This window comes from Globicephala melas, chromosome 5, assembly GCF_963455315.2.
Source record: "Globicephala melas chromosome 5, mGloMel1.2, whole genome shotgun sequence".
Classification (NCBI taxonomy): domain Eukaryota; kingdom Metazoa; phylum Chordata; class Mammalia; order Artiodactyla; family Delphinidae; genus Globicephala; species Globicephala melas.
Genome location: NC_083318.1, coordinates 1,665,112 through 1,690,420, shown reverse-complemented (window position 1 = coordinate 1,690,420; position 25,309 = coordinate 1,665,112). Strand labels below are relative to the sequence as shown.

At 43.9% G+C, this 25,309-nt stretch overlaps 1 protein-coding gene across 3 annotated transcripts in view; it reads right to left on the bottom strand.

Moving 5' to 3' along the window:
- FAM193A (family with sequence similarity 193 member A) overlaps positions 1-25,309 on the bottom strand; it is a 173,043-nt gene that overhangs the window by 98,099 nt on the left and 49,635 nt on the right. For all 3 annotated transcript variants that reach the window (XM_030876723.2, XM_060298893.1, XM_030876726.2), the window contains exon 2: positions 1,663-1,908. In XM_030876723.2, the coding sequence (XP_030732583.1) occupies positions 1,663-1,890 (228 nt within the window). In that variant the 5' untranslated portion in view covers positions 1,891-1,908. The remainder of the gene's footprint in view (positions 1-1,662; positions 1,909-25,309) is intronic.

The following is a 25,309-nucleotide window of genomic DNA, read 5'->3' as shown; positions in this document are numbered from 1 at the left end:
AGAGGCCAACTGTACAATAGCAACAGAAGGTTTACGTCTACAAACATAGGTCAACATTATACCTCTGTGGTCCCTGGTGTCACTTTTTTGATGAGGAGAGAAAGCCTCGTGTGTTGATCCATTATCCAGGACAAACTGGGAAGTCAGGAGATGAGACTCCCCTCGTGGCAAGACTAGTTATGGGAAATGACAGGCAATTTCGCTTCTGCCTCCAAAACCAGGATGAGCAACAGCAACCCTTCTCCCAAAGGCACAGTCAGGCCAAAACACAAGAGCAGGACTGGAAACAGGAAGAAGAGACGGCAAACTTCAAGAAGCAAAGAAAATGCGCTAGCCGGGGGAGACTCAAGAATGCTGACTGGAAGTGAGCAGGGAACAAATGGGTATCAGTAAGCTACACAGCCTTCCATTAGAAAATGGAAAACAGACCAAATACTTTAAGTGGACACAGGAAGAAAACAAAAGTAAAATCAAATGATAAAAGCACAAAGATCTGAGGGTGAAAAGACTTCAGACCGACTATGCCATCTTTTTAATCCCTAATTCCCGATTTATCCATTGCTTTGTTCATTCATTTATTTATTCATCAATTCAAATATTTTGGGTACCTAAAATATGCCAGGCTAGCACTGTTCTTGGTAAGAAAATACACAAAAAGAGCTGCCCTCTTGGAGTGTATAGTCCAATGAAGGAAAAAGACAACCAAAATGAAGAAGTAAAGTGCACAGTGTATTAGAAAGAAGTGCTGAGGGGAGAACAGAGCAGGAAAAGGGGTGGGGGGAAGAGGCTGAGTGAGAAGCAAATTTCTAGTTTGATAAACAACAGATTTTGAGTTTTAGCTACTAAAGCACTACTATAGAAACTGGCACGTGAGCTGGGGTGCTGCCTTCAAGGAAACCCTAAAACAGAAGCCGCTGGCTCGGTGGCGGGCAGCAAGGGGGCTCAGGCGAAGGGGCAGCAAACTGCCGGCGACCAGTGTGGAAAGCAGTCCCAGGTCAGGAAACAGAATGTGGTGCTGGGTGCTGCTGTCATCGGCCACGTGCAGAGTGGCATTAGCAGAAAGACAACAGCTCAGAAAACAATCATCAAGCAGAAATCAAAGGAACGGAAGAGCCCTAGAATGCGGGGCCTCAAATGGCTGCAAAAGCCAACTCCTTCCAGAACCCAAAGAGCAGGTTTGCAAGCCCTTTCAGAACCAGGGCCCATGCAGACACCGTCTGGGCTAAAGATCCTGATGTTCTCAAGAAGGCCTCATTTAGCCGAGGCAGGAAATCAATGGAAAAGGGGTGGGGGGGAGTCCGACTTGAGAATTGCATCTGGGAAAGAATTTCAGGCGAGTTACCAGCGCATGGAATTGTCTAGCACTAATAAGCACACGAACGCCTCTAGCTTTTCACCAAGCTACACTGCCAAAGACACCCTGAGAGCAGACTTAAAAAGCCAAAACCCACCCTGCGGGCCCCCCAGGCTTGCTGACGGGGCTGTCTGACCGAGGAGGGCAGGGCCCTTCCTACTGACTGCAGGTGTCATCAGGAAGAGGGGCGGGGACCCCAGCCGCTGGAGCCAGGGACGAGGAGATGGCGCGGGAGGGACTTCCTCCAGAAAGCAGACCCAAATGAGCCATCTCGCGCGCCGTTCCGCTCCGCCGGGCCGGGCACTCACCGCCGGCGGGTCGAGGCTGCCGTGCCGCTCCTCGTTCTCCACGGTGCGCCGGCAGTCCGGGCACACCCACAGAGGCAGGTGCAGCACGCTGTTGCCCTTGGGCGCCATGGACAGGGCCAGCTTGCTTGCAGTCTTTACTCCACTCTCTAAGAACGAAGAGTCTTTCCGCTCGCTTCTGCACAGAAGACAGTAATCCCCAGCGGGGTAGGGTGGTGTTCTATGATTCATGCCAAAATTAAAAGGAGTCTGGAACAGAAAAAAAATTTGTATTTTCAAAACATGAGCCCGAGAAGGGTCGTCTGCACCGCAGAGAAATCATCCTGAAAATCCTGAAGATAGGTTCGAGAGAGGGACACCTGGGCAACAGGTGAGCAGGGAAGCCAGAGTACACATGGGATGGAGCTGTCAGGACCCCCAGGCCTCTCTCCCATCTGGAGTGCCCCTACCGTGAACCCATCAGGTGGGAAAGTGCACCAGGACCCATGCCAAGCCTATTCTGGCTGGAACGTTGCCCAGATGCTCCCCCAGCCCTGCCCAGCCAGCAGCCCAGCTCTTCCCTCAGCCCATGGCTCTCTCCCTGTCTTCCTGTACCCAGGCTCGCACAGGCCATTGGCTGTACTCGTTACCTGGACTACGTATAAGCATGTACACGACTGGTACATGTCAGCCACAGCTGACAGAGTGCTCTCAAATGGGCCCCAGGCTCCATTATCAAAGCCTGGAATGACCAGGTATCAGGTGCTTAAACAAGGGGGCTGAATGGATAAATGAACAAATGAGTGATTCAAAGAATGAATAACGGGACTTCCCTGGTGGCGCAGTGCTTAGAAATCCGCCTGCCAGTGCAGGGGACACAGGTTTGAACCCTGCTCCAGGAAGACCCCACATGCCACGGAGCAACTGAGCCCGTGCGTGCCACAACTACTGAGCCTGAGCTCTACAGCCCACAAGCCACAACTACTGAAGCCTGCATGCCCTACAGCCCACGTGCCGCAACTACTGAACCCATGTGCTGCAACTATTGAGGCCTGCGCGCCTGGAGCCCGTGCTCCGCAACAAGAGAAGCCACTGCAATGAGAAGCCCGCGCACTGCAATGAGGAGTGGCCCCTGCTTACTGCAACTAGAGAGAGCCCACGCATAGCAATGAAGACCCAACACAGCCAAAAATAAATAAAATTAAATTAAAAAAAATTAAATTAAAAAAAAGAATGAGTGACAGCACCATTAAGACGCCAAAGACTTGCACGTATATTCTTACCTGCTTTCATAAACCAGTGATCAAAACTGCTTACACCTGTCACATCCACAGGGTTCCCTGGATTTAACCAAACCCAGCTCAGCAGCCATCTGAATGTCTGGGGTGCAAGGGGAGAGAACTGAGTACTATCTCCCATGGAAGTAGCTGTCTTTCTCTGTCCCAACAAATCCAAGCAGCCTGTCACCGACAGAACAGCCACAGCCTTCAAACCTCTCTAGGCCGCCTTGCTTACCCAGAGCAGAAGATGATGGGCCCCAAGGTTAGAAAGGTCCCCGAGCAGAAATCATAATGCTAAGAGCCAGAATTGTCTTGCGAGCACCCAGTTCATTATCCACTCATCTGTCTGTCTGTCCATCGTCCATCCATCCAGTGTTTACCGGAAGCACACCGTGTGCCAAGGCACAGGCCCAGGCACTGGAGACACAGTGGTGAATAAAACAAAAATCTCTGCCGTTAGGGAGGTAATTCTTGTCAAACACAAAGACAAAGTAAAAAATACAGAACATTAGATAGTGGTAACTGAGAAGGAGAGAAGAGCAAGAGAAAGTGTCTGGGGCCGGGGACGATGCCCTTCATTCACCGTGGCCATCAGGGCCTCCCTGAGGAGACATCTGAAGTGTGGGGCTGCTGGAAGCCGCACGGACACCTGAGAGCAAGCGCACAGGCCCCGGGGCAGAGACGGAGGGGAAAGGGAGCAGGGAGCCAGGCACGGCCTGGCCCCACTCGTGTCCTAACGGGGAGACAGGATGTGCGTGGAGAAGAGATGCAATGGCAGAAAGGAAGGGGCCCAGGAGACCGGGGTGAAGCCGCTGTGAAGGCAGAGCCCATAGGACGACCGAGGAGCCCGACGTCAGGGGAGAGGAGAGAGGCCAGACAGCCCCCCCGACTGTGGACTGCGCGTGTGGAACAGCTCCGAGGTGAGGAGGACCTCGGCCGTAGGCATCTGGAACACACTGCATGTCAGGCATCCTTACAGGTCAGGTGACTGGGTCCTGCTGGTCCCAGAGGGACACCAGACAAGCACAGACAGAACTAGCCAGCGCCCCATGGCAGTAAGTGCTCCTCCACCAAGAGGAAGAAATGAAGTCTCCAAGGGTGCAGAGTGGGACCAGCAGGAGAGCACGGCTTCAGCGAGAGCAAAGCTAAGCTGAGACCCAAGTGCTAAGGAAAAACAAACGGAAAAGAGCCGTGTGAAGACCCTGGAGAGGAGCGCTGGCGCAGGGAACTGCTGCGAACGCGGGCCTGTCCGGGGCAGGATGAAGGCCGGAGGCTGAAGCTCGTGCCCCGTGAGGGGCTGGAGATTGCTCAGAAGGGGGTGGCGTGACCCAATTTTCATCTTACAGGGAAACCTGTTGTGTGAACAATGGACTCTGAGGAGGTGACCACACGTGAGGCAGTTCCAGGTGCAGGCGGCCCTGGAGGAGCAGAGCGGTCAGGCTCGGGGGCTCGCCCGCCCGGGCAGTGGACCCACCAGCAACGGGGGGACAGGCTGCAGCGGTGGAAGGAGCAAGGGTTGGTTTTGGCCGCTGTGCGGTCAAAGTGTGCGTCAGCCACCCAGACAACGTGGAGCACGGCACCTGCTGGAGCAGCGACCGGAGGGGTGCAGCCGGATATGCAATTTGGGGTCTGTAAAGCCAGAGCCAGATGGGATGATCTGCGGAGGGCATGCAGCCAGTGTCCTGAACGGAGGTCAAACTTCTCGAGGCTTGACCACTATGCTCAAGAAGGAAGCGAGTCCTCTCGGGAGGTGAAGCTCTACTCTGCGAACCTCTTTCAGACAAAGCAAGTGACACTCACACAACAGCAAAGCCTGACTAAACCTCAAGCTAACCACATACTAGTGCTTGCCACATGGTCACCCTCCCGTGACTAAACGTGAGGGACAAATATAAGTCCCACTGGTTCTCGTAAAAACATTTTACAGGTGCACTGAAGTATAACTGAGGAACAATAAGCTGAAAAGATCTAAAGTATGGGACGTGAATAGTTCGGACACGTGAACACGCACGTGAAACCATGCGACAACCAAGATAATAGACATCGTCCTAACCCCGAAGGTTCCAGGAGGCCCTCTGCTCCCTCTTTCTCCCCGCTGCCTCTTCCCTCCACCCTTCAGAGGCCACCACTGCACTGAGTTCTGTCTCTGCAGATCACTGGGCAACTTCTAGAACTGTTTATAAATGACGTCACATAACATATTCTCTTCTGTCTGGCTTCTTTCACTGAGTGTCATTACCTGGAGATGATTCCATTCACAAGTCTGTTCTAGTCCTGAGAGTAGTCCATTGTGTGGGTGAGCCACAACTTGCTCATCCATTCTTTTTTTTCTGCCCTTAATTTGTATTTATTTATTTATTTTGCTTACCCATTCTGCTGCTTGGAACCATTCAGGTTATTTCCAGTTTTCAGCTATTACAAATAATAGTGGCTATGAACATTCATGTATAAATCTTGCTGTGAACACATGTTTTTGTTTCTCTTGCATAAATACCAAGGAATAGAATGACTGGGTTGTCTAACTTTTAAGAAAATGCCAGGACTTCCCTGGCGGTTCAGTGGTTAGGACTCCATGCTTTCACTGCCAAGGGCCTGGGTTCAATCCCTGGTCGGAGAATTGAGATCCCACATGCCACGTGGCACCGCCAAAAAAAAAAAAAAAAGAAGAAGAAATTGCCAAACCTCTCCCAAAGAGCAGTGTTAAAGAGTCCCGGCTAGCCTATATCCTCATCAGTAAGTTTTTAAATTGCAGCCACTGTAATGTGTATAGTATTGTCTCAGTGTGGTTTCCCTAATAATACGTTAAATATCTTTTCACAGGCTTATGCAGTATCTATTCAAACTTTTGGCCTGGCTCAAGGTCTATCAATTTTATTATTCTTAAAATAATCAGCTTTTGGTTTCATGGGTTTTTCCTTATTAAAAATCTTTCTTTCACTGACTTTTGCTTTTACGTTATTATTTCATTTCTTTGAGTTACTTTGGGTATAAGCGGCTTCTTCATCTTCTATTTTCTTAAGGTGGAAGCATAGGTCATCAAGCCCTTTCTCTTGCATAAAAAGGTGGTTAATGCTGTAAATTTCCCTAGTAAGCACTGCTTTGGCAGCATTTTACAAGTTCTGATGTGTTGTGTTCTCATTCTCATTCAGTTCAAAATACTTTCTAACTTCCGTCTTGATTTCTTCTTTGACTCATGAGTTGTTTAAAGTGTGGTTTAGTTTCCAAATATTCGTAGTTTTCTAAATATCATTCGGTTACTGATTTTTTATTTTTTTATTTTTTTATTATTTTTTTTGTGGTACGCGGGCCTCTCCCGTTGCGGAGCACAGGCTCCGGACGCGCAGGCTCAGCGGCCATGGCTCACGGGCCCAGCCGCTCTGCGGCATGTGGGATCTTCCTGGACCCGGGCATGAACCCACGTCCCCTGCATCGGCAGGCAGACTCTCAACCACTGTGCCACCAGGGAAGCCCTCTGTTACTGATTTTTTAAAATACAATTCCACTGCAGTCAGAGAGGATATTCTGTACTATTTTAATTATACCAAATTTATCAATACTTTTTTATGGCCCAGAATATGGTCTATTTTAGTAAATGTTCAATGTTTACTTAAAAGAATGTGTATGTATGCTGCTGTTGTTGGGTAGAGTGTACTATAAATGTCTGTTCAGTCACGTTGGCCAATGGTGTCATTCAAGTCTTCTTTAACTTCACTGATTTTCTATTTACCTTTTCTATCAATTATTGAGAGAGACATTAAAATCTCCAAACACAACTATGATTTGTCTATTTTTCCTTGAAGTTCTATCAATTTTTCCTCCATATATTGTGAAGCTTCATTATTAGGTTCAAAAATGTTCAGGACTGTTATGTCCTCTTGATGAACTGAGCCCTGTACCAGTATGACGTGACTGTTTTTACCCTGGTAACATTCTTTATTCTTTGCTCCTGTATTGATTTGTCTGACACTAGTACAGCCACTCCAGCTTTCTTTTCACATAAGCAATGCATATCTTTCTTTATAACTTTTTTTTTTTTTTTTTTGGCTGCACCACAGGGCATGTGGGATCTTAGTTCCCCGACCAGGGATCAAACCCGTGTCCCCTGCAATGGAAGCCTGGAGTCTTAACCACTGGACCGCCAGGGAAGTCTATCTATGACTTAACTTTTAGCTTACCTGAGTCTTTATATTTAAAGCAAGTTACCTGCAGAAAGCATACAGTTATGTCTTGTTTTTTGTTCCAACCTCACAATCTTTTAAAACTGGGATGTTCAAACCATTTACATTAAATACAATTACTGATATGATTGGGTTTTTTAAATCTACCGTCTTATTCTTTATTTTCCTACTGATTCATTTTTTTGTTTCCTTTTTCTTCTTTTTTAGCCTTAAAAAGTTGAATAATTTTTGTGGTGCTGTGTTATCTCTTCTGCTGGCTTGTGAGCTACTCCTCTTTTCTTTTTGAATTGGCTGCTTTAGTGTGTACAGTATACATTTTGCCTTGTCACAATCAGCGATCAAATAAAACTTTATCACCTTACGTTTCCCATCTCCTGGTCTTCTTTATGCTATTGTTGTCATACCTTTTACCTCTACCTAAAACCCCCATAACTCATTGTTATTTTTGCTCCAGACAGGAAATTATATTTTAAAGTAATTTAAAAAAACACATTTACCCATATATTTACAATTTCCAGTGCTCTTCATTTGTTTGTAAAGATTCAGATTTCCATCTGGTGTCATTTTTCTTCTGCCTGAGGACTTCCTTTAACATTTCCTGTGATGAAGAACCCCTGGTCATGAATTCTTTCAGCTATTTATGTATGAAAAATCTTGATCTCATTTTCTTTTTTTTTTTCATTTTCATTTTTGAAACATTTTTACTGGTTTAGAATTCTAGGTTACGTTCTTCCTCCTTTTACTATGTTAAAGCTGTCCTCCTTCTATCTTCTGGCTTGTACTATTTGCCGTGAGAAGTCTGCTATTAGTCTTATCGCTGAAGTTTTCTTTTAATCACTATTTTCAGCATTATAAAATTACGATGTGACTGGGTGCAGTTTTCTTCATGTTTCTTGTGCCTGAGGCTTTTTGAACTTCTTGGATTTGTGGCTTAGAGTTTTCATCAAACTTGAAAATTTTTCAGCCATTATTCCTTTAAATATATAAATTTTTATTCCTCATCCCCACTCTTTCTTTCTTTCTTTCAACATACATATAGTGTGCTGTTTGAAGTTGTTTCACAACTCATTGATGCTCTGTTCTTTTTATTTTGTCTTTTTATTTTTATTGTGGTACGCGGGCCTCTCACTGTTGTGGCCTCTCCCGCTGTGGAGCACAGGCTCCAGACGCGCAGGCTCAGCGGCCATGGCTCACGGGCCTAGCCTCTCCGCGGCATGTGGGATCTTCCTGGACCGGGGCACGAACACGTGTCCCCTGCATCGGCAGGCGGACTCTCAACCACTGCGCCACCAGGGAAGCCCTGTTCTTTTTAATTTTTTTAAAATTTCAATCTTCCAACTCTCTCATGGTTCTTTTTGGGTAGTTTCTATTCCTAGCTCTTCAAATTCACTAATCTTTTCTTCTACAGTGTCTAATCTGTTGCTAATCTTCACATAATGTATTTTTTATCACAGACTGTAGTTTGCAACTCAAGATGTTCATCTGGGTTTTCTTATATTCTGTTTCTTCTTAACACACTCATGCTTTCCTCTATCTTCCTGAATGTGGAGAACATCCAATAGCAATAACAACTGTCCTTATCTAGTAATTCTATCATATGTGTCATTTCTGAGTCTGTTTCTATTCATTGATTTTGCTCCTCATTGTGGACGGTATTTGCTTGCTTCTTTCTCTGCCTGGTAATTTTTGACTAGATTACAGTTTTATCCTGTTAGGTACTATTTCATTCCTTCAAGTATTTCTGAGCTTTGTTGGGGGCCATGGTTAGGTTATTTGGGAAGAGTCTGGTTCTTTGAAGGCTCACTTGTAAGCTTTGGGAGGTAGGATCAGAGCACCTTTAATCTTCCCCACTACTGAGGCAATACCATTGGGAGCACACACTGACTGCTGGGAACACTAACTACTTGGGGCCCTATATGAGCTCCAAGGATTGTTCTACTACTCACTTCCAGGGTTCTTTTCCTGTGCTCAGAGTTTCCACATGTGCACGTGCTCATCAGTACCCACATGAAGATTTGAGGGGAACGCCGTGTGTCTCCAGAACTCTATTTTTCTCTTTGCAGCTCTCTCTCTTCTCTGGTATTCTGCCCTGCAGATTCACTTTGGCCTCCCCAAATTCTCAGCTCGGTCTCCTCAACTCTGTTTGGGCTACTCCTCCTTCCTCCTCGAACCATGGCCTGCAAATTCTTTCCAGGTAGTAAGTTTGGCCAATCCTAGGGCTCATCTAGCTTATCTTCACTCAGGGATCATGGTCCTGCACTGTCTACTGTCCAATGTTGGAAAACTGGGATGTTTGTGTCCTTCATTTAGTTAAGGTAGGAGGATAAATCCAATCCAATTACACTGATCAAAATATCAATTTTAAAAAATGTACCAGAATGAACATAACCAAACAAGCGCTTTCTCCCAAATCCTATACAGAGAAAAGATATTTATACAAATATATAAAATGTATATATATTAAAGTAAGGGACTAAGGTAACCAAGAAAGTTTTCCCTAAGAGCATGTACATATTCCTAAAATGGTCATACTGCTGAAAAAACTTGAAAATGCACTACAACTGAGTCCCTACACCTACGGGGTAAAATATTTTACCCTTTCTGAGTACACGGATTTTCTACTCTGAGGTAAAAGCTACCATTTGTGGCCAGCGTTTGTGTGTACCAAATCACAAGTATTCACTTTCTTACTAAGCTTATACTCTAGCTCTGAAAGTAATTTCCAAAAGAAATTCCAAATTCAACATGAAAAACTCAGATTTACTCTTTAAAGACCTTACAGGTAAACTTCTTATAGACAAAAAGGAAACATGGCATTTTAGGGCATTAAAGACACTAAAAAGCCACAGCTTCGCAGGTGATAATGGCACATCTCAGATCACACAGCCAGTGAGGGCTAAAGCCAGGACTCTACTGTACACAACACACAAATGTGTCTGTTTTCACTGCATTATCATCTCCTGCCTAGAACACGACACGATTATCTCCTCCTGACTGGTCCCCAGCCTGCAGGTCTGTACTGTCTGCCTTCCACACATCCTTTGCCCCTTGCAGAGTGACCTTACACACTGCACATGTGACCAGAACATTCCTCTGCTTTGAACCCTCCAGCAGCTCCTACAGCCGAAAAGGATCAAGTATGATCACTGAGTCTCTGCCTCATTACCCAGATGAAATTCCTTCCAATTCTACTGGGTGGGCCAAAAGGTTCCTTCAGTTTTTTCCATAAGATGTGGCTCTAGTAGCACTTAGTTGTCTTTAACTTCATTCGAAACGTTGTTAGACTCTATGTGACAGCTGTCATATCAGCATGCATTTAAAAAAAAAGACCTATCAAAACTGGTGAATTTTTGTGTAGCTATTTTAATACTGAAGATGAAAGAAAATAGCAACATTTTTGGCATATTATGCTTTATTATTTCAAGAAAGGTAAAAACGCAACTGAAACGCAAAAAAAGATTTGTGCGGTGTATGGAGGTGCTGTGACTGATCAAACGTGTCAAAAGTGGTCTGTGAAGTTTCGTGCTGGAGATTTCTCGCTGGACGATGCTCCACAGTCAGGTGGACCAGCTGAAGTTGATAGCCATCAAATCGAAACGTTAACTGAGAACAATCAACATTATACCATGTGGGTGACAGCCGACATACTCAAAATATCCAAATAAAGCACCGAAAATCATCTGCACCAGGTTGGTTATGTTCATCGCTTTGATGTTTGGGTTCCATGTAAGTTAAGCAAAAAAAAAACCCTTCTTGACAGTATTTCCACATGCGATTCTCTACTTAAACATAATGAAAATGTTCCATTTTTAAAACAAATTGTGACAAGTGATGAAAAGTGGATACTGTACAATAATGTGGAATGGAAGAGATCGTGGGGCAAGCGAAATGAATCACCACCAACCACACCAAAGGCCGATCTTCATCCAAAGATGGTGATGTTGTGTATATGGTGGGATCGCAAGGGAGTCCTCTATTATGAGCTCCTTCTGGAAAACCAAACGATTAATTCCAAGGAGTTCTGCTCCCAACTGAAAACAGCACTCGACGAAAAGCATCCAGAATTAGTCAACAGAAACGCGTAATCTTCCATCAGGGTAACGCACGACCACGTGTTCCTTTGATGACCAGGCAAAAACTGTTATAGCCCGGCTGGGAAGTTCTGATTCATCCGCCGTATTCACCAGACAGTGCACCTTCAGATTTCCATTTATTTTGGTCTCTACAAAATTCTCTTAATGGAAAAAATTTCAATTCCCTGGAAGACCGTAAAAGGTACCTGGAACAGTTCTTTGCTCAAAATGATAAAAAGTTTTGGAAAGACGGAATTATGAAGTTGCCTGAAAAATGGCAGAAGGTAGTGGAACAAAAGGGTAAATACGCTGTTCAATAAAGTTCTTGGTGAAAATGAAAAATGTGTCTCTTGTTTTTACTAAAAAACCAAAGGCACTTTTTGGCCCACCCAATACACCCCTGCCCCGTTCAGCTATGGGGCCTTAGTACATGCCATTTCCCGCCCCAAAACACCAATCCCCCTCCTTTAACCAGGCAACTGTTAGGCATCCTTTCGAACCCCACTGTGGTATCCCTTCTTTTTCTTTTTCCCAGTCTCCTCCAACATGCTCTCCTCAGCCAATACAAGCCACCACATAGCTAATCACTCCAACTCCTGTAAACCTTTATGCTTACACAGGTTTTCTTATACTTTCACATGTCCATCTTCTCATTAAGTCCCATAAAGCACCCAGAATACAGAAGGCATCTAATAGATACTCACTAAAGGAATTGAAACTACTCCAAATCAGTAATTCACATTTTGTCTTCCCTATTTCAACTACAATTTTTCTTTCCTTATTTCACACACAATCTTTTATTAGCTGCCTGTGCTGAAGTCCAGGGATGACTCCATGTGTGGTCAATCCTTTCTGCTGCTTTCCTGAACTCTGCTCTCCCAAAGCACATGCAAATGCCTTGAGCAAGTGGCACTGCCTGGGAATAATTACTAACATTAAGACTTAAGTTCCCTCCTAACTGGTTACAAAAAAACTGTTAACAGAATCATACCATGAGTTAGGTGCAAAATTACCTTAAGTATTTAATGCTTTGTAATTTATGCAATCTTACAGAGTAAATATTTAGCAATTTATAGATTTCAAAGTTGTTCCATTTAAATTCAATAAAATTCAATAAACATTAATTATTGATTCCATATTATTACATTATTATAGCATCCTTCTTATAGTTAATGTAAAAATGAGTTTTCTTTAGGATTTTTCATTTCAGTTTTTATGTTAAAAAAAAAATACAGAAAGCCTACAGAAAACTGCAACTATTTTTTCTTACTGCTGCAAGTTAACTTCCTGAATTGGCCCAGCTCTTAACCACTAGTGGGCGTACAGAAGTAAATAGGGTGGTTCTGTGAACTAATGAGGCAAAGTGGTATTTGCTATCTGCCACAACCATGGTTATAGAAAATGATTTTATGCATGTAACTGTTATTAACATGGCTTTCCTTTACAAATGTAGTTATGTTTAAAGTCTAGTAAACAATGTAATTACTGTTACTTTTTTTTTTTTTTAAAGAATGGATCATTTTTATTTTATTTTTTGGCTGCGGGGCACGTGGGATCTTAGTTCCCTGACCTGCATCCCCTGCATTGGAAGCACAGAGTTTTAACCACTGGACCACCAGGGAAGTCCCTACTGTATGTTTTGATGCTACTTATCTGGAAGAAAATAAATGTCTGAGTAAGCCTCAGGATGCCAGGACAAGTTTAGTATCACTCACTGCTCCTTCATCTGACGGCGCAGCAATTCATCCATTCAAATATTTACAAAATACTTCAGGTCTCTGCATTCAAGTTCCACATGGCAAAAGAGGAACATAACTTGAATTTATTAATAGCAGCAAATCAGACAGTTAAAAGACTTACAGCTCTGGAAATATGTATTTCTTACACTTCTCTTTACCAATCTTTAAAATACAGCTAATCTACTACAGTTAAATGAAAAATTGATTATCAGAGTACTACTAATTTCTCAGACTGCAGTCTGCATCCCCTTATAAATCTGAAGGTACCTGAAAATCACAGCAGCCAGTCATTTTGTATAGGATGTTAACAGTGTTTACAACAATACATCAGAAGGGAGGGGAAAAAACCCACATAAATAGAACAGAGACTGGGGAAGGCTTTTGGTCAGTCCCTAAACGGGTCATCCACGTTTGAAAACTGAGTGACCTGGAGTAATTCCAAAGGTAGCCACTCACATGTTGGTGAACCCCAAGTCATCAACATGGCCCTGCTGACATGAGCAGAGAGGCCAGGGCCGGAACCCTTCATCCACCCCTCCCCCCCACCATCACCACCACTCACTTGGCCACAGGGAGGCAGCTGGCTCAAGGACAACCGAACCAGAGGCTGGCCAGGGACCTTAAGTACTGATGCCCACAGATGGTGCCTGCAGGAATTATGGTCCAGGGACTTTCCTGGTGGCACAGTGGTTAAGACTCTGCACTCCCAATGCAGGGGGCCCGGGTTCAATCCCTAGTCAGGGAACTAGATCCCACGTGCCGCAACTAAAGATCCCGCATACTACAACGAAGATCCCGAGTGCCACAACTAAGACCCAGAGCAGCCAAATAAATAAATAAATTCAAAAAACTGTTATGGTCCCAAAAATTCACAAGGCTGGGAGATGAGTTAGGGCGAGGGGCACAGGAACTGCCATCAGAGGGTTAAGAGTGTTAAGGGAACAGGGAGGGGTGCCTTTGGGCAGGAGCTGGAGAGAATGGGGAGCAAAGATGCAGACACCCAGCTCCGGGAAGGTGGAGCAGAGACGTACCCATGAACCACGGGCAGGGCACACACGTGGGCAGCAAGGGTAGGTGGGCTGGGCTCTGGGCCCCTATACAGACTGGGTGTGTCTGCTTCAACAGGGGATCCTGGCCAGGTGAGTAGGCGCCCGCCAAAACATTTGGTCTCCTCCAGTTTCGGAACAAGGGGAAACTCTGAAAACATTTACTGAAGATTACAAGGGCTCTTCGTGCTAGAGAGGGTGAAGGAAGATGGGTGTACTCCATACAGCTGATGGTGGCATGAAGGTGCAACAACCTTTGTGGAAAAATCACTTGGCAGTATGTTTCCACAGGCTCCCAGCCGTCTACCTGCACCTGTGCCCTCGGGCATGCCTACGCTACACGTGCCTCCTCACTTAGGTGAAGCCTTCTGCTCAGGCACCAGACTCTGCCAGCTGCCTGAGGACTCTGTTCCACTAATCGTCCCCTCTCTTTTTTAAATCATCGATTTTTCCTTCTTTCCTGCATCGTTTCCATTAGGATAAACAAAACACCCTCCTCTTAACCTCACTTCCACCTCCAGCTACTAAGTGCCTATCTTTTCCTTCCTTTTCAGGAACACTCCTTCAAAGCTCTCCACCCCAGCTCTGTCTAAAAGAAGTATGATGCAAGTCACAAACACGAGCCATGTAGTAAGTTAAAAACAACAACAAAGGTAAAAACAACAAGATGATAACACTCCACACTGGTCAGTATGGCCAAAATCCAGGACACTGACAACACCGAATGCTGGCTGCCGAGGGTGTGGAGCAGCAGGGACCCTCGTCACTGATGGTGGGAACCAGAATGGTGCAGCCACGCTGGAGGACAGGTTGGTGGTTTCTTACAAAATTCAACATACTCTCACCATACAACCCTGCAATGTGCTCCTCAGAATTTACCCAAATGAAATGAAAACTTGCATCCACACAAAAACCTACACACAGATGTTTATAACAGTTTTACTCATAGCTGCCGGAACTTGGAAGCCACCCAGGTGTCCTTCAGAAGGTGAATGGATACATAAACTATGGTACCTCCACGTAACGGAATAGTACTCAGTGCTAAAGAGAAATGAGCGATCAAGCCATGAAAAGACATAGAGGAACCTTCAATGCATAGCACGAAGTGAAAGAAGCCAGTCTGAAAAGGCTACAGACTGTATGATTCCAACTATACGACAGCTGGAAAAGGCAAAACTATGGAGACTGTGAAAAGATAAGCAGTCGGCAGGGATTGCGAGGGAGAGAGGGTGCATAGGCAGAACACAGAGGATTTTTAGGGCAGTGAAACAATTCTGTGCGATACTACAAAGATGGACACACGGAAAACCCGGACTTTGGGTGATGATGATGTGCCGGTGTAGGTTCACTGACTGTGACAAACCATGGTGGGGACACTGACACTGAGAGGCTGTGCACATGTGAGGATATATGGGAACTCTCTGTACTTCCTGCTCAATTTTTCTGTGAACCTGAAACTGCTCTAAAAAAAAAAAAAAGTCTATTAAACCCCCCCAAGAACACAGGTGAATTCTAGTAAGATTTTATTTAACTCAATATACGCACAACATTATCACATCGAAGGTAACCACGCCCACTCTCCAGCCGCCTACCTCCAGTAGGGCTCTCGCTCCCCACCAATCTTCCAGCATCACACTGCTCTCCATGGACATACGACACACAGCTCACCTCCTCCTATCTGATATTCTTTCTTAGACTGGCCTCCCAGCTGTCACACCCTCTTGGTTTTTCTGAGAACCCACTCCAACCCCAGAGGCTGTGCCCTAAGCAGAGACGGCAGATGTGCTTCTCCGGACGGGATTCTCAACTGCAGGGTCAGTCCCAGCCGAGCTCCTCGCTCTCTCTTCAGAGTTTGCGCCTCGTTTCCCTTCCCTCCCTGGTAACTTTCAAGGGAGAAGAGAGAAGAGAAGCCTTCCCCTCAAGTCCTCGGGGGTCTACAAATGGTGCCGTGGATCGGGAGGTGCAGGACGGGGGCCCACAGAACGCCCGCTTCAAGTCCCAGCTACATCTCAATGAGCGTCAGACAAAAAGCAAACTATCCTCAAAAGGGGAGTTCTAGAAGCTGAAAGGGCTAGCCAGCTGGTGACCTGACGAGTCCTGAGCTCGATGCCCTCCTGCCAGGAGGCGGCCACCTCCCCCGTTCAGTCAGGATCAAGATACCAGCTCCTGTGAGGAGGCGCCGGAGGGGACGGGGGCCAGGGGCAGGTCTCCAGAGGACAGCGTCGCGCGGACAGCAACACACCTGCACCCGGCAGGCCCTGACCTCGGCCCGCGAGTCCCCCCCGCGTGGACCCCAAGCCCACAGAGAACGACGTCTCCCATTGCCGACAGGGCACACAGGCCACCTGCACCTGTGGCTCCCAGGCTCAGGGAACAAACTCCATGGACTGACAAGCAGTGACAACCAGTAAGGGCCATCAAATGAGGAATGCGAAACCAACCTTCCCACAGGCAAGAAGGGTCACCACACCCTTACTTGAAGCCTGAGGCACAGACATTGTTGCAGGTAGAGTGAAAAGCTAGTATATCAGAATTTCTAGAAATGTACTGTATTTCATTTTCGGTATTTTCCTAACTATAATCTCATATTTTGATTGAAAAACACAGACTGTATTTCCTGTTACTATATGCTTAAGCATTTTTTCTGGCATTAAGTATGAGATACACAAGGTTATACATAAAATTGTACCTACGACATACAATGCTCACTATTATATATAAAACAATAAAAAGTTTAACAAAAATCTACTCCAAAGAACTTCTGAAATCTGTTTTTAACCCTAATGATCTCATCTCAGTTACCAGTAATAGCTTATTTCGAAAAGAGCAGAGTTATCATCTCACACCCGTTAGAATGGTCATCACCAAAAGACAAGAACTAGCCAGTGCTGGCGAGGCTGTGGAGGAAGGGGAGCCCTCCCTCCTGCACCGTTGGTGGGAATGTAAACTGGTGCCGCCACTACAGAAAACAGTACGGAAGGTCCTCAGAAAACTAAAAATACAGCTACCATATGATCCAGCAATCCCATTTCTGGGTATTCATCAGAAGAAAACGAAAACGCTAACTCAAAAAGATATATGCATCCCCATGTTCACTGCGTTATTATTCACAATAGCCAAGAAAGTTATGGAACAACCTAAGTGTCCACCAATAGATGAATAAAAAAGATGTGTATATACATACATATCTGTATCCACACAAACAATGAAATATTACTCAGCCATAAAAAAGAATGAAAGCTTTGCCATTAGAGACAACATGGATGGACCCTGAGGGCATTATGCTAAATGAAGATTACATCAGACAGAGAAGGACCAATAGTGTATGATCTCATTCATATGTGGAATCTAAAACAAACAGACAAAATCGAGCTCATTCATACAGAGAACATACTGGTGGTTGCCAGAGGTGGGGGGGGGGTTAGAGGATGGACAAAAGGAGTGAAGGGAATACAAACTTCCAGTTGTAAACTAGCAAGTCATGGGGATGTGATGCACAGCACAGCAGCTAGTTAATCCTACCTGCATATTCAAAAGTCACTAGAGTACCCAGGAAAAGTGCTCATCACAGGAAAAACATTCGGTAACTGTGTGAGGTGATGGGTGTCAACCAGACTTACTGTGGTGATCGCTTTGCAACATACACAAATATCCAGTCATTACATTGTACACGTGAAACTAACAATGTTGTGTCATTATACCTCCAAAAAAATTTTAAGAGCAAAATCAAAAGAAATATTAGATAGCTTTAAGATAATCGCCAAACTAACACAAGACTAGAGGTGCGCATCCAACTTAGTAGCCACCGGCCACAGCTGGCTACGGAGCACTTGAAACGTGACAAGTTCAAACTGAGACGTGCCGAAGTATAAAGTGCACGCCAGATTTCACAGACTTAGCATGAAGAAAGGAATCAATTCTTTAGTAATCATTTTTATACTGATTCCATGCTGAAATAATCTTGAGGCTACTTGGGCCACAAGTAATAGATACTAATAAAATTGATTATACCCGTTTCTTTTTACTTTTGTAATATGGTTACTGACAAATTTCCAATTACATACGTGGCTTACGTTCCATTTCTATCGGGCAGTACTGGGTTGGAGTGTCACTACTCCGCTCTTTTCCCATCTTCTGTGAGTGCTATCCAACACTGGGCACAGAAGGGAAGGAAGCCACAAGGAATAATTAATTTACAAACAGGAAGAACAGCTAGAAAATCAGGAGTTGACTACAGTCGACAATAACTCTATACACCATGTTGGTTTAAACCCCAAAGTCTTTTAACACAGAACCGTAAAACTTCTGTAAAACAAAGTTTTTTTTGTAAATACCAAACTTAGACAAAATATCTGCAACACAGAGGCAACAGGCCAATTTCCTAAATATGTACAGCAGCTTCCAATCACCCCAACAGCCCTACACTGTTAGTGTAATTATCATCCTCATTTCACTGAGAAGGAAACTAAGGCATGGAGTTTATGAGACTTGTTCAAGCTAGTAAGTATCAGAGCAAGGATTCAAACCCAGGCAAACTGGCTCCAGACCACTGGAGGGTGTGCTGGGGTCACTTCCTGGGCGAGGCAGCTTATTGGATGAAGGTCACCTTCCCAGAGAGAATGCAGCTGTGAACCCTAAAGCTCATCTTAGCTGGGACACAGGCACCGCAACCAGGTAAAGGAGGCTGAGCCTAAGCGGGCACCAAAGTCAAACACACGTACATTAGAGAAGATGAACAAAGCCAAAAGCTGCTTCTCTGAAAAGACCAATAAAATGGACAAATACCGGTAAGAATCATTAAGGGAGAAAGTACAAAACACCAAAGTCAAAAATGAAAAAGACATCATTACAGACCAAACGAACACTTAAAATAATAATAAGGATATTACCAGCATCTTTAGGTCAAACTTTAGGTGAGAGTTTGATGAAGTGCTCAAAGAATTCCTAGAAAATATAACTTTCCAAAATAAATAAATAGAAACTAGAGCGATATTATAATTATTAAATAAATTCAAACATATGTAACTCCAAGCCTAGATGGCTTACACAAAAAATTAAGTAAGAAAGCAATCTAATTTTAGACAAACTATTGCAGATAATAGAAAAGAGTACACACTAAAAACTAACCATAATCTGTATACCAGAATCTGACAAAGAGAAAGGAAAATCCCAGCTTACTCTCACTCATGAAAACAGATGAAAAGTTCTAAAGGAATTTATGAGCAAACCAAATCTAGTAATATGCAGAAAAGGATACTACTATTACCAAATGGGTTTACCCAAGAATGCAAAGTTAGTTTAACACTGAGCTGATTTTCTAATTACTCTGTCATACTACAGAATAAAAGACAAGTTATCATGTAATTAAAACAGATGCAAAAAAGGCTTTTGATAATATCGAACATCCATTCATTAGTAAAGAGCATTCTAGGAAATCAGGAATATAAGGTAACTTTCTTAAACTGATAAAGGCTGTCTTAAAAAAAAAGACCCTATTAACACTAAACACAGTTAAAGATGAAACAATGAAAGTTTTCCTCTTGAGATCAGGAATGAGATGACGGTACCTACAATTGTCATTTCTATTCAGCATTATAACAGAGATCCCAGCCAGCAGAGTAAGGTAAGAAAAAAAATAAAAGGACTAATGATTAGAAAGGGGGAAAAGAAGTGCCATTATTTGTAGATGATGCTATTGTACACACAGAAAATCCAAAAAGATGTAAAGATAAATAAGGAGAAGTAATAGTTTTCAAATGCTGACTTTTAAAAAATTTCAGATACCACTTAATTATAACATCTAAAAGAGAAAACTCAAGCACTGCCCTCTCCCCCTTGGAAGCTTTGGCCATCTTAGTTGGTGTGAATGAGTGGTGCTGAGGGGGAAGGACAGTCCTGGGTAGGATGCACCTGTCTGAGGTGCACCAGGGCTGGGAATGTGGCTGGCAGTTGGAGACTGGTACGCACAACAGGATTGAGTAAATAAGTAAACATGTTGAAGACAATGTAGCCAGGTTTTCCCTGTAGGAGAAGAGAGGTACAAATACAGAAAGGAGGAAGACAAATAATAAACTCCAAATGTTGGACTGGAATTGAAAAGATTCAGTGTGAACTCCTGGTTTCAATAGATTAAAAAACCTGATGAGGAGTGTGGGTGTCCACACACACACACACACACGCCCACCTACTTCCTAGCTCTTATACCTGTGAGGACATTTAGCACCCAAATTTTTTTTTTTTTTTTTTGTGGTGCGCGGGCCTCTCACTGCTGTGGCCTCTCCCGTTGCGGAGCACAGGCTCCGGACGCGCAGGCTCAGCGGCCATGGCTCACGGGCCCAGCCGCTCCGCGGCACGTGGGATCTTCCCGGACCGGGGCACGAACCCGTGTCCCCTGCATCGGCAGGCGGACTCTCAACCACTGCGCCACCAGGGAAGCCCAGCACCCAAATTTTTACTTGTAAATACTACTGTCCATTAAAAGGAACCGGGGCTCCTTGATTGCATGGCTGATTTCAGGACTTGAGAAAACTCAAGATGAGAATGCAACATCTGGTACCATAAGTAAGGAAATATTCAAAGAACGATGAAGACATGTCAAAAGGATTCGGCAGCCAGCCTGAAGGGGCTCCCACTGACTAAATCTGATATACACCGCATAAAACAGGAAACCACACCAAAAAAAACACCAAACAGGAAGCCATAAGTCCATACTTACACAGGGGATATACAAATAACAAGGAAGAAAGGAAAGTTCTAGCTCACTACAGAATTTCAATAAACGTAGAAGGAATAATGAAATTAGAAGATCACCATTTGGCTACCACTGAACTAATGGATTCAACCAAGAATTATCGATGGATGCTAAATTAGAGGGAGAAAGTTTGATGAGAAACAGGATATTTATGATAAAGTACTTCTCTACAAAAGACATATTAATTACTTATTATTAGTAAGCACAAAATATTACTAATTAACTTTACAGTGAAAAAGCTGGTCAGACACCACCTTAACCACGTGGTAAGAGTTACCACCACCTGTAACGGAACACATCAATGTCACAAACTCCTAAGATGATGTGCTGCAAAGAATACAGCATGACTTGTGTGGAATTCCCATCAAAATGCAAAATTTCAGTCCAATCATGAGGAAACATCAAATATACCCAAATTGAGGGTCATTTACAAAGTGCGTGGCCTGTTCTCATAAAAAATGTCAAGGTCATAAAGGACAAGAAAAGACGGAAAAACTCTTCCAGATTCAAAGGAGACTAAAAAATATGGCAACTAAATGCAATGAGTGATCTTGGAACTTATTCTGGACTATAAAGGAAAGGGTTGAAGCAAAGGTCTTTTGTTTGTTTTTGCTTTTAAGAACATATTTCAGACAAATGGCAAAATCTGAATAGAAACTTTGGGTGAGATGCTAACACTGTAATAAAGCTAACTGTCTGATTTTGACAGGTATACAATATATATAGAAAAGAGTGTCCTTGTTTTTAGGAAATACATACTGAGGGGTAATAGGCATTATGTTTGCCATTTTTCTTCAAGTAGTTCAGAAAAAAATTAAAAGATATATGTGGGGGAGGAAGGAGAGAAAGAAAAGAAGTGGGAGAGAGGAGAGAAAGAAACAGAGACAGAATAATAAAGCAAATGTGATAAAATGTCAAAAAACTGGGGAACTGGGGTCAAGGGTATATAAAAGTTTTGTACTATTTTTGTACTTTTCTATAAATTTGAAATTATTTCTAAGTTAAATCATTTAAAAAGTTATCAAGCACCAAAGGATAAATCTAAAGCAAGAGAGAAACCATACATACAGAGAAGATTATAAACCTTTATTGAGAAACGATGTTCCAAATAAATGGAGAAAAATACACAGACTAAAAAAACTCAAGGTGACAAAGTCAACATTCCTCAGAATGATCTATATATGCAATGCAATCTGAATCAAAATCCAAACAAATTTTCATGTGGTAACTGAGAAAGAATCTAAAGTTTATATGGAAATACAAAGGGCCAAGAGTAAGGCAGCACTCTAGAAGTGTAAGGAGGACTACTGAGACTTACCAAGAAGCTGCAGTAACTGAGAGAGTGTGGTGCTGGCCCAAGGACAGACAGAGGAAGGAACAATACAGAACCAAGGTACATATGGACTCTAAAACTATAACAGAGACTGCATTCCACAGCACTGGAAACAGTCTTTTTACATCATGATGCTGGTTCAACTAGGTACCTAATGGGGGAAAAAATTAAATCGAACCCCCATCTCACACCATATACAAAACTCAATTTCAGAATTATAGATCTGAATGTGAAAGATAATACTGGTATCCTCATGACCTCAGGGGAAGAAAAACATTTTTAAGCAAGATATCGAAAGCACTAAGACATAAAGGAAAAGATCAACAGATTCAACTCCTTAAAATTAAAACTTCTATTCAAAAGACAACATTAAGAAAGTAAAGGACTTCCCTGGTGGCGCAGCGGTTAAGAATCCGCCTGCCAACACAGGGTACACAGGCTCGATCCCTGGTCCAGCAAGACCCCACATGCCACAGAGCAACTAAGCCCGTGTGTCACAACTACTGAAGCCCGCGCACCTAGAGCCCGTGCTCCACAACAAGAGAAGCCACCACAATGAGAAGCCCGTGCACGGCAACGAAGAGTAGCTCCTGCTCGTCACCACTATAGAAAGCCTGTGCGCAGCAACGAAGACCCAACACAGCCAAAAATAAATAAATTTAAAAAATAAATTTAAAAAAAGTGAAAAAGCAAGAAAAATATATACAACCCAATAGAAAAAAATAGGCAAAAGACCCAAACATCACAAAAAAGGAAACCCACATAGTCAATTAACATATGAAAAGGTAGGGCTTCCTTGGTGGCGCAGTGGTTAAGAATCCACCTGCCAGTGCAGGGGACATGGGTTCAAGCCCTGGTCCGGGAAGATCCCACATGCCGCAGAGCAACTAAGCCCATGCGCCACAACTACTGAGCCTGCGGTCTAGAGCCCGCGAGCCACAACTACTGAGTCTGAGAGCCACAACTACTGAAGCCTGCGTGCCTAGAGACTGTGCTCCACAACAAGAGAAGCCACCACGATAAGAAGCCCGCACACCACAGCAAAGAGTAGCCCCCACTAGCCGCAACTAGAGAAAGCCCGCGCTCAACAACAAAGACCCAATGCAGCCAAAAATAAATAAATAAATAAAGTTATTTAAAAAACCAAAAACCTTGTTTAAATATATGGAAAGGTAATATTTACAGTGAATCACCACCATAAACCGAGCAGAGTGGCTAAAATGAGAAACTGTGACAAAACCGTATTTAGTCAAAAATATGAAACAATGGGGACTTACAAACTGCTGGTGGAGTGGCAATGTGTATAGCCATGCCAGCAAGTAAGCGTTATATTAAGACTGAGAACACACACACTGTGACCCAGCAACTTCTCTTCTAAATATATACCCTGCCTGATACGAAGTCTTACGTGAGCCAAAATACACGTACAAGATTATTCATACGCGCTCCAAACTGGAAAGAACCCAGATAAATTGTGGTCTATTCATGCAGTGAAATACTATTCAGCAATTAAAATGGACAAACTGTAGACCTGTTCAAAACAAATGTTAAAAATACTGAGTAAAAGGAGCTATACGCCAAAGACTACACGTAGTAAGCTTCCATTTATGTAAAGTTCAAAAACAAAGACAAAAAATCCCTATAGTGCTTGGGAATGTATGTTTAGCAGCTATCCACGAAAGGAAAGAAAGGGAACTGTGATCAGGATGTAGCCTTCGTGGGCTTTTGGAGTCCCCAAAATGTTCTATTTCTTTATCTGAATGGTGCTTATACCACGGATCAAATTAACATGACCTGCAGAGCTGTAAATTTTGTATGCACTTTTATGATATTTAACAATAAAAAAGTTCTGAAAAAAGAGAAATAAATATTTGACAAAGGAACAAGGTAATCCCATGGGGAAAGGAGAGGCTTCCCAATAACTGATACACAACTGGATATCCATCTGGGGGGGACACCTCCAACCTTACCACACACACCATACATAACAACTAACTTGAAATGGATAACAGACTTACACATGAAAGCTAAAATTATAAAACTTCAATAAGAAAACAAAGAATAAAATCTTCCTAATCTCAGAGTAGACAAACATTTTTTCTACTTAAATTAGACAAGATTTCAACCTTGGGGTAGAGAAATTTTGGGGGACCCCTAAAGCACTAAGCATACTTGATAAACTGGACTTCATCAAACTTAAAGATATCTGTTTCTCAAGACATGGTTCCTTTGGCTTCAACTCCAGGATGGAGACGGCCGGGAGGAGCACTGCTCCCACCTGTACAATAAAAACCAACCAGCCATGCAAATCCATGACTTTTTTGGGAACCTATCAGGAAACTAATGTCACTGAGCAAACTGCCCAAAACCTAAGTGCCTGCAAGAAAAGAGAACACACACTCAGCCAAGGTAGATGCAACCACACACTGGTAAGAAGAGTTCATTGAGAACAGATGACATACTGGTGAAGGCTGAGTGCAGGCTGGCAGGACAATGTCTGGGGTAACAGAAGTTGGGGGAGTCTGTACCCTTCTGCAACCCCCCTATGAAACCCCCCGGATGGTCGCTGGGAAGATCTGCAAGAGCCCTAAGAAGCATCGAGGGCGGTGCAGAACTGGGGAGGGGAGCAGCAGCCATGTGTGAAGGGCAAGCAATGCCACCCCATCCTTCTCCATATCCACTAAACCCACAAAGGAAAAAGCCCTTCCCTGTACAGATCATACAGGGAAAGGCGTTGGTGAACACTCACTGCAAGCTGGGAAAGGAAAAAGGGGACTGGGGGAAGTACTCCTGGAGAATGGGCAAGATTACACAGTGAGCCCACAACTACCGCCAAGGAAGGGCAGGAGAGCTGAGAGGGCTGTACCCCAAGACTCAGGGGCCCCATACACACCTAGGACTCAGCCTTACTCAGAATAAGGAGCCAGCACCACACCACTACCACACATGTCCAAGTCAAAAGCTTCAAGTAGGGAGTTCCCTGGTGGTCCACTGGTTAGGACTCCGTGCTCCCACTGCCAAGGGCACGGGTTCAATCCCTGGTCGGCGAACTAAGATCCCACAAGCCACAAGGCATGACCAAAAAAAAAAAAAAAAAACCTTACAAAAAGCTTCAAGTGGGACTTCCCTGGTGATGCAGTGGTTAAGTTGCATGCCAATGCAAGGGATACAGGTTTGAGCCCTGGTCCAGGAAGATCCCACATGCCACAGAGCAACTAAGCCCGTGTGCCACAACTACTGAGCCTGTGCTCTAGAGCCCGAGAGCCAAAAC